The sequence below is a fragment of the Bombyx mandarina genome, chromosome 23, assembly GCF_030267445.1.
Source record: "Bombyx mandarina strain Sakado chromosome 23, ASM3026744v2".
Lineage (NCBI taxonomy): Eukaryota > Metazoa > Arthropoda > Insecta > Lepidoptera > Bombycidae > Bombyx > Bombyx mandarina.
The window spans coordinates 16,611,385-16,621,360 of record NC_143229.1 but is presented as its reverse complement, the minus strand read 5'-3'; the positions used below and the strand labels follow the sequence as shown (position 1 = coordinate 16,621,360).

The window sequence follows — 9,976 nt, the reverse complement described above, 5'->3', positions numbered from 1 at the left end:
AATATTATATATTTAGATATAATTATGATATCTGAGGATTAAACTTGTTTTTTTTATTCATCTGTTTGTGTCTGTGATTAAATAAGACTCTGTATTGGTTCGTTTTGCTCGTGTTTTTATTTTATTTTTTATTTGATTTTATTACTTTAATGTTTTCCATTTTATTGTCGTCAAGTGTATCATTAATTAATTGATGAAAGAGAAGAATTTTAATCCTCGGATAGAAAAAGCGAATGCACATCACATAATCTGTTCTCGAAGTGATGTGAGTTTGGCAAAACGGAAAAATGTTTTTTTTTCTTTCTTTAGAATTATTTAAAAAAATAAAATAAAAAGTAAAAAAATTGAAAATGTTATTGAAAAAAATTAAAAATAAAAACTTGTACATTTGAACGGTGGAACCGAGACTTAGGTGTAAATGGGGTTGATTTTGTATTTAAATAAATTATAAAAGATACAAATAAATTAAATTTCAATAAATAATAGGCAATAAATCGGACTTGGCAATGAATCGCGAACTGTAATATAGTTATCGTAAGGGATGTATGTATTATTTTAAATTTGAAAACTATCATCGGATCATCAGTTTTCTAATGACCTTTCTCAAATCACTGAAAAAAAAAATCTATTTCTTTTTTGTTATTGGTAACACCAACGCGTGATGTCACCGGTGGGTAATCGTTTCTCGAGTGTATAGTCTATGTACTTTAGTGACGTCACACGTAAGGACGAGCTTTTAGAGGAACAGTCCGATTCTCTTGTCTAAGAGGAGAGCTGTAAGGTCGGATGTGAGCGCTGGAATTGATAATGCATGAATTTTATTGTTATTATTTGTTTTGTGTACATTGAGCGCTCTCGCTTCCGATTTTATTTAGCTCCGGATTTCGAAGGGAATCATATCGTGTAGGTCACCGGTGCCCTACGCGGCGCCGTAATCGAATACTGCCACAGATTCTCCGCTGAGTGAGTGAGATGTTGTTGTAATTAAAATTTATATTTTTTTTATTTTGTTAGATAATTTAAATGAATACAAAATGAAAGGACGTAACGATGATATGTAAAGAATTTGCAATAACTTTTTTATAAACGAATTACAGTAAATTGAATATTTTATGTCCTTGAAATGTTTTCGTCAGATTTTTATTTTTTCGGTACGCTTATAAGCGTTCGCTTGACCCATTGAGCCATACGTCTTAGGTTAGGTTTCTAGATTATTCTTTTTCAATTAACCTCGGATCTGACTCCTCGAGACGGACGCGACTCCTCGAGACGGACGCGGCTACAACCAGACGACCCAACTTTTTAATGCGTTTCAAGAGCATCTTAAATTTAAACAAAGAACATAGAAGAAGACTGAAAATATCGGTCAGCACGGATATTTCTAATTTAAAAAAAAAATTGATATTAGAATTGCAAGTTTTTAAATAAATAAAAAAGAAAATGTTACTTGAATTTTATGGTCACGACGCGACGCATCGAAATAATGAATTTGTTTTAATTTCGGTGTGTCGTTTGTAAATTACTATATATGTACTATATATATATATATATAAAAAATATTATTATAATGGTTTTTTTTTATGTTAACATCTCGTAAACGAACCCGCAATGTATCGCGTAATGGGAACGATGACAAAGCGTTGTAATTGAAACACTTAAGAGTTCCCGCTATGGAGGGTAGAGGTAAGGAGAACCGTCTCTGTGTGTGAAAAAGTGTCCGTTAAAAATCTACTAAATAAGGGTGGCGCTACAGCAGCAACCGGGTAAATGTTAAAAAAGGCGCTGAAAGTTATTAGAATAAGATAGACAAATAAAAAAGGACGAAAGAACTGTAAGCACTGAAAAATCACAAAAAGTATTTTATTTAAAGCTGATTAGAAAATGCAATCGATGTCTCCGCGTTTGACCACAGCAATAATTTTAGGTTATATTGACGAAATTAGTTTGGACTACGTAAACATGTGAGGTCTTGTATATTACACTGTCACTAATTACTCCAGTCATTGAATATATTAAATTTCCTAACTCAGCATACTTCAATCAGTGAACAACTGCTCAATTCATATCATACCCTGTGCCTATGCTAGCGCCATTCTGGAGGATTTTTGAACTGTTATTTAGTGCTGAAAGTGGGACACTTTTTCAAGCTTCTCCCATATGAGACGGTTTTCCTTACCTTTACTCTCCATAGTTCCCGCCCAAAATGTATTTGACATTTTTGACATTTCATAGTTTAGTTGTTTTTTTTTTCGAGTGCAGAGCCGAGAGATTCCGGGTTCGGTTACGGAAATACATTATATATAGATATTCGATGAAAGGAAAAACCCATATTGTATTATTTCATATACAAGATTTCATATAGAAAGACATATTTTCAGAAGAAAATTAAAAAAGAAAAAAAATATTAACACCAAAATACTGAGTTTTATTTTATATATAGTTTCAACTGAATGCGAGGGTCGTATGTGTGTCTATTATTTGATTTATAAGCGAAATTTTTGCAATTTTATATTAGAGATATATAAAGCTGAAAATGTGGAAAAAATATTTAAAAAATCTTCAGCTATTTGATAATGGGATAAACAATGTTCAATTAAAAACGTCGCATTGTTGATGCTAATAATAAATGTAACTATAGGTACTGAGACTTTTTTTTTGGTCAGGAGGAAATCGCCGGACTTCCGCCCTCCCCTGGGGATGAAGGGCGGGGCATGTCGGAGTCGAACTGACTAAAACCTCCTGTCGCTCAACAACCCGCGTCCGAACCTCGCATGAGACAGAACCCATGAAAAGGCAAAGGGGGGAAAGTGAAGCGTTTAGTGCGGAGCACATCTCTCCTATCACCCTCCCCCTCGGGACGCCGGACCGGCGGTCGTCGGCGCCACGACCACCAGCCCTCTCGGTCGGCAAGCTATCCGGAGCCCGCCTAGATGGCGCCAGTTAGAATAGGTTATCCTACGGAATACCCCGCTAGGTCAGAACCAGCGTCGGTCGAGGATTGCCGGCCTTCCATCACCCGGATGCTCTTGCGTAAAACGCGTGCAGAGCAGCTTGCACGTCGTCTTCTTAGGCCCCCTTCGCCGGTCCCCAGACCGACATGTGAAGGGGACCCGAAACACTTAGAGGGCCATGGCTTGGGCGAGATCCGCCTCCCTGGCCCCCGCCCGACGGCGGCGGGCTTGCGCGTCTCTCACGCACCCCGCCACTTCCTTCTGCGAGATGGTGCACTCGCAGAAGTCGAGCATCGCCTTCCACGACTTGTCGTCACCGAGCATCGATGTCACAACACTCGGCAACGACAAGTCGTTTCCTATTTTTGCGACGAGGACACGGCGTCATCCCTCCCATGCGGGGCAGGCAACGAGCGTGTGCTCTGCCGTGTCCAAGTCGCAACCACAATGGTGGCGCTCTGCCGTCGGCTCGGCTCCGAGCCGCTGCAGGAACTCACCGAAGCAATCGACTGGGCGAATCGCCTCGACGGTCCTACGGCCAGCCGCCTGGACCATGATTCCAGCACGGACCGCCAAGATTAGGCCCTCCGCGCTCTGACCACACTGGGGCTGAGGCGCGCCACGCCCCGGGCACGAAGGTCAGCCCGCCACTGATAGTCAGCGGCGAGCGCCTCCGCCTCCAGGACCCAAGGTGGCGTCCCAGCCAGCACACACGCTGCCTCAAAAGAGATGGTGCGATAACCACGGATGACCCTGACCGCGATTGTGCGTTACGGCCGTTGCAGCAACTTGGCTACCCCACGGCCAGGGACTGGCCCCACACGGGCGCCCCGTATAGGGCCATTGACCGCACCACCCCTGCATAGAGACGGCGCGTTACCTGGTCAGGCCCCCCGACGTTGGGCAGAAGCCGGCTTAACGCGCCGGCCAAGGTACTGAGACCTTAGAACTTACATCTCAAGGTGGTTGGCGCATTTACGTTGTAGATGTCTATGGGCTCCGGTAACCACTTAAGACCAGATGGGCTGTGAGCTCGTTCACCCTTAAGCAAAAAAAAAAACGACGTTTATTAATTACAAAGTTAAATGTCGCTTAAATCAAATAGCCTGTCACACTTCGATATAAGGCGTTTTTTTAACGGCCATCCCTTTACTTTATTTTTTTATTTTTATTACATAAAATCATATATGATACCAATGAAATTGAGATTAAAATGGTTCCGGAAGCTTAAATTTTTACATACGATGCGTTATTATACATAATTCATCACAAAATATACACAAAAACTGAAGAAACTAGCTTGACCCGATTCACCTTGGCTTTGGGGTCAATCAAGTTACGGAACAGTAGTTTTTCGGTAGGGTTGGCACTATTTCGTTGTTAGGTAAGTACCTAACTTTAGGTAATTAGCTTTTAAATATCTTTAATGAGCTACAAAACTGATGACTAAATTAAACTATTTAATATTCTTAAACACTAGGTAAATAAGTCTCAGTTCAACAAAATTAAATCTAACAACTTAACAAAAGTATTGTGACATCCCAGATTTATCCCTTTTTTTTCGCAGCAGATCGCGGTCCCAAGGATTTTAGGGCCCACCCACTAAATGACTCCCCTGCACTCTTACACCCGACGTCCGATCTCCGTCCGGGGCTAGAACCCGGTCAGAGTAGGGGGGTTCCCGCGGTCAACACTACAACCAGACACGCGGCGCCACCCCGAGGACGCCCGACCGACGGGTCGTCGAGGCGATAGTCGACGACCAAAGACGTCGGTCTCCGCGGTACGGCGGCCCAGGCGATGACCCCAGATTTATCCCTATTCTAACTTTAGTCTCTATTACCCAGAATCTACTTTAGGCATGATTGCTTCGAGACAAAAGACGATGGTACCTACTAACCCGGGCGGCATATTTCCATTTCGGTATTCACTATGAGGTAGCATTACAATGAAACACACACGTGTTTGTCGCGCTAACTGCAATTGCAAAATCGAGTTCTTTTTTTTTTTCTACCTACGCTGATAGCCTTGAGAGGCTATATCAGCGTAACCTTAACTAGTAGGTGAACAGGGCTCAAGCCTGACGATGTTGCTAACACGAACCCTAGCAAGAGCCGTGCTTCGCAGAATCTACCACCGGATCGGAAACGCGACCCACTGAGAAGATCCGGCGAGAAACTCAGTGGGCTGTGTCTGAGGATTCATTTACTCGCCGAGCCCTTCGTCGCAAACGATGGATTCGACGAGAACAAACTCGTGTTAATTTACAAACTTAGGTAGGTAACAATCAAATTTCACCAATCGAAATAATAAACACAAAATGATCTTTAACGTTCCTTTTATTTGAGTCGCTTTTACGAATTTACGAGAAACTCGATAATTTCAATTCTTGGAGCATTTCGAACACGGTCTCAACGAGCTTGTATTTCACACTAAAGGCGCCACGTCTCGCGTCAACAGACCCGTACGACATGTTCAAAGCGAACAGATCCGTATAAAACTGGAATAGAAAAATAATGTAAGTTTGTAAGTTGGTAGTAGGACCTCTTGTGAGTCCGCACAGGTAGGTACCACCACCCTCCCTATTCGTGCCATGAAGCAGTAATGCGTTTCGGTTTGAAGTGCGGGGCAGCCGTTGTAACCATACTGAAACCTTAGAACTTATATCTCAAGGTGGGTGGCACATTTACGTTGTAGACGTCTAAGCAATAAATGAATATGCTATAAGGATATTCGTAATAAAAGTGAAAACTCACTTGAAATCCTAGAATTGGTTCACAGCTGAATTCTTGGCTCAATTCGTTCGCTTGCAAGATGCTCGCCTGTTGCGGTGTCACGAGCAAAAGTTGAAATTTAGCCTAAAAAAAATAGCTTGTCTGTAAAGTCAGCAGAGCTACTCGAACTGCTAGCTCTGACGTCACGCGAGAAGAGAGATAAAAGTGTCACAAGCCAACGCTTGACCGATCGTCGCTTGTTCCGCGCTCTGGCTCGCACGCTCAGACTCAGGCAGAACGTGACACTTTTTCGTGCGTGCAACCGGTGTTCATCGATTTATAAGACGTTATCGCTTTAAACCCAGGTAATAACTAAAAGATGTATATTAATAAACTCTTCACACGGTTTTTTTTATTGCTTAGAAGGGTGGACGAGCTCACAGCCCACCTGGTGTTAAGTGGTTACTGGAGCCCACAGACATCTACTACGTAAATGCGCCACCCACCTTGAGATGTAAGCTCTAAGGTCTCAGTATAGTTACAACGGCTGCCCCGCCCTTCAAACGCAAATCCATTACTGTTTTACGGCAGAAATAGGCAGGGTGGTGGTACTTACCTGTGCCGACTCACAAGAGGTGCTACAACCAGTTTTGAGTTTGTTTCAGAGTTTGCTCCTAAATAACCTCAATGGTGATGTTGCATTCAAATTAAAAGAACATTTATTTTGGTTTAATGTTATTACTGAAACATATTAGCTGCCCAAGGAATGGAAGCGCGCAATACCCATTGTGGGTAGTTTTGACTTGACTTTAGTTTTACCTCTCTCTTTTTATCAACAGCTTCGCGTATTTGCATGACTATATTTCGTCTTCCAGCCGCCGCGTTCCATCTGAAAATATCAAATGTTTTTGATCACGAAAGTGTCTCTGTATCGAGTGAAGAATTTAAGAGGCCGTACTAAAGTTTCTTATTTATTTTTATAACTATCTCAGATCCCGCCTATTTCCGCCGTGAAGCAGTAATGCGTTTCGGTTCGAAGGATGAGGTAGCCGTTGTAACTATACTGAGACCTTAGAACTTGTATCTCGAGGTGGGTGGCGCATTTACGTTGTAGATGTCTATGGGCTCCAGTAACCACTTAACATCAGGTGGGCTGTGAGCTCGTCCATCCATCTAAGCAATAAAAAAAAATAGTTAAACAGTTAACGGTTTGACAAGAAATTTCCTGAAGCTTTTTGTTTTAACCAGTTACCAGCTAACGGAAATAAATGATATATTTTTATTATACACATACATATATTGAATATACATCCACAACCCTGGAAACGACATTTCATCCATCAACCAGACGGCCGTTGGATTGTTGGTATCGTTTTCATGTCTAAAGGTTTGCATCTCAAACAAGACTAGGATGAATCCTGTAATACTGCTTGGAGTGAAAAGTCTATAGACATCTTGGAAATCACTGCTCAATATGTGCATTCTTATATTTATCGGGCCATCACACTTAAAAAAATGCGATGGACAGTTCCAAGCTCCCCCGACCAGATTCAGCAGGCTACATCATCGACTTACTGCATCTTAAAAGCTTCTCGATGCCGAATTGCCCTGAAGGTCCCCAAGTGTCTGACCTGTCTACTACACAGCAGACTTTTTTGTCTAGTTGGGTAGATGAGTTGAAATCCCATTTGAGGGTATCAGAGCCTATGTCATCTCGCAAATTGAATACCCCCACTCCAAAAGTGACGAAGATATAGCAGATATCCTTTCAACCGACAGGCATGACTACTTCGTAGCAGATATAGGCAACAAAACCCAAAACTCATAGGCCTTGCGAGGCGATTGCGTATTTCATTTGAAAAAGCTACTCTCCGCCTGCGGGATTCGAACACTGGCCAAAAGAATTTGGTGACGTTTAACTTCAAATATTTCTGTCAAAGCGTACCGGCTCCATTGAAAGTTATAGGCCCGCGAAAGAAACGCCATCGCGTGGTAATTGTGACGCTCCGCGGGCCACTCCTTAGGGCAGCTACCTTCGACTTGGTTGTACGCGTCGAAATCAGGAAAGAAGTCGCAGGCTGCCTCGCGCATTATCTATGCAAACGCACTTAAACTGATGTGAGTGACTTTTTGGCGGGAACGCGAGGAGTAAAGTTGTGTGATTTGTTTTATTTTGTCTATTTAGTGTTTCTTCAGGCTTAAATGGGTAATAACGGTGGTTTATTAACTGTTTAGTATCTGTGAAAGTGCACAAATGTGGGAAAATGAAACAAAGCCGCTGGACGTAACTTCTCGGGATCCTCCAAAAAGCCCACTGAAAAAATCTCAGCAAATGACCACCATTTTACTGAGATTATATTTCATCCCATATCATTTCATTTCATTTCACTCCATATTATCATTATTTTTATAAAAATGAGAATATAAATCAAAATAAGACATGCCTTAAAGGTCTTTTTTTTTTTTTATTGCTTAGATGAGTAGACGAGCTCACAGCCCACCTGGAGTTAAGTGGTAACTGGAGCCCATAGACATCTACAACGTAAATGCGCCACGCACCTTGAGATATAAGTTCTAAGGTCTCAGTATAGTTACAACGGCTGCCCCACCCTTCAAACCGAAACGCATTACTGCTTCACGGCTGAAATAGGCAGGGAGGTGGTACCTACCCGTGCGGACTCACAAGAGGTCCTACCACCAGTAATTACGCAATTTATAATTTTGCGGGTTTGATTTTTATTACACGATGTTATTCCTTCACCGTGGAAGTCAATTGTGAACATTTGTTAAGTACGTATTTCATTAGAAAAATTGGTACCCGCCTGCGGGATTCGAACACCGGTGCATCGCTACATACGAATGCACCGGACGTCTTATCCTTTAGGCCACGACGTCTTAGTTACCAGGTCATAAAATCCCTTAAAAAACAACTGATGTGAGTGATACAATGAATAAAATAGTCAACCGAAAATGCAGTTACTTTGGTAGCCATCGAAACTTACGTTGAGACATGAGGTCGATATCCGAATGGTCTGTCTTCCCTGGAAACGGAACGCATTACTACCGCCCGGCAGAAATAGGCATAGTGCGTATCCGCGAGCTTACAATACGCTCTACCAGTTAATGCCGTTGCGATCATCTTACCCTGGTATCGAACTCAGAGAACGGTGATTCTCTGGTGAGCTTAATCGCTCTTTAAGATACCCACAAGAAGAGATGGCGCAATTCTAAACCACCATACAGTTTAACATCTAATGGTGCAACCAGTACATCAGCTGGGCTATCGTAGAAACAGAATTGCATTACTGCTTCTCGGCACATCTAGACAGCACTATAGAACATTCGATACGATTAATACACAGGCACAACCCACTGAGTTTCTCGTCGGATCTTTTAGTTGGGTCGCGATTCCGATCCTTTATTAAATTCAGCGAAGCACTGCTCTTGCTAGGACCAATGCTAGCAATTTTTCTCAAGTTGACGCTACGAGCTCAACTACCGGTCTGCGTGAAGTTGAAATAGCTCCGTAAGCTACCAACGATTAGCTAGGAAACACACAGGCACATCAAAGTCAAAATCAATATAAACGTTTAAAAGAAACTAACCTGAACCATTCGCTTGACGCTGAATGGCTTATTGAAGTACTCCTTCAAGGCTGATGTAGTTGCGTTTGCGATCCATTTCAGCCTGACCGAATTGCCCAGGCAAAGCCAGGTCATTGTAACGCTGACTCCCGTTACCGAAATCAACACGCCTTTGCTGAGACCGAAAACAAATTCGATTAATGCTCAGGACAAACCATTGTTAAAGGCAACGACACCATAATGAATAATCAATTTAATATGGCCATTAGTGATCAGATTACTAATACATAACCCTCCCTGCAATGCCAACAAAACTGCATCATGCTTAATTACAATGACATCTTTTTTCCCTACATATCATAGCTGGTATTCTAAGGGCTATTCCAGATACGCCCAAACTGTTAGGTAAGTTCACGGGTTCAACTTGAGAGAATTTGCTAACACTATGCCTAGCAAGAGCAGTGTTTCGCAGAATCCACTACCGGATCAGAATCGTGACATACGAAGAAGATTCGCCGGGAAACGTTAAAAGTCGTCGTGGCCAAAAGGATAAGACGACCGGTGCATTCGTGTTGAGCGATGCCCCGGTGTTCGAATCCCACGCGTGTACCAATTTTTCTAATAAAATATGTACTCAACAAATGTTCACGATTGACTTCCACGGTGAAGGAATAACATCGTGTAATAAAAATCAAACCCACAAAATTACAATATGCGTAATTACTGG

General features: G+C 42.2%; 2 protein-coding genes across 2 annotated transcripts in view; one reads left to right on the top strand and one right to left on the bottom strand.

Moving 5' to 3' along the window:
• The window catches only part of LOC114246566 (fatty acyl-CoA reductase 1), a 272,794-nt gene that overhangs the window by 208,021 nt on the left and 54,797 nt on the right, over positions 1-9,976 (top strand). The gene's annotated exons all lie outside the window — the stretch shown is intronic.
• Positions 5,273-9,976, bottom strand: part of LOC114246539 (dynein axonemal intermediate chain 7) — a 38,050-nt gene continuing 33,346 nt past the window's right edge. Inside the window, exons 15-19 of the mRNA XM_089737800.1 lie at positions 9,271-9,424; positions 7,611-7,759; positions 6,485-6,554; positions 5,708-5,809; positions 5,273-5,451 (exon numbers count right to left, since the gene is read on the bottom strand). Of these exons, the coding sequence (XP_089593926.1) occupies positions 5,314-5,451; positions 5,708-5,809; positions 6,485-6,554; positions 7,611-7,759; positions 9,271-9,424 (613 nt within the window). The 3' untranslated portion in view covers positions 5,273-5,313. The remainder of the gene's footprint in view (positions 5,452-5,707; positions 5,810-6,484; positions 6,555-7,610; positions 7,760-9,270; positions 9,425-9,976) is intronic.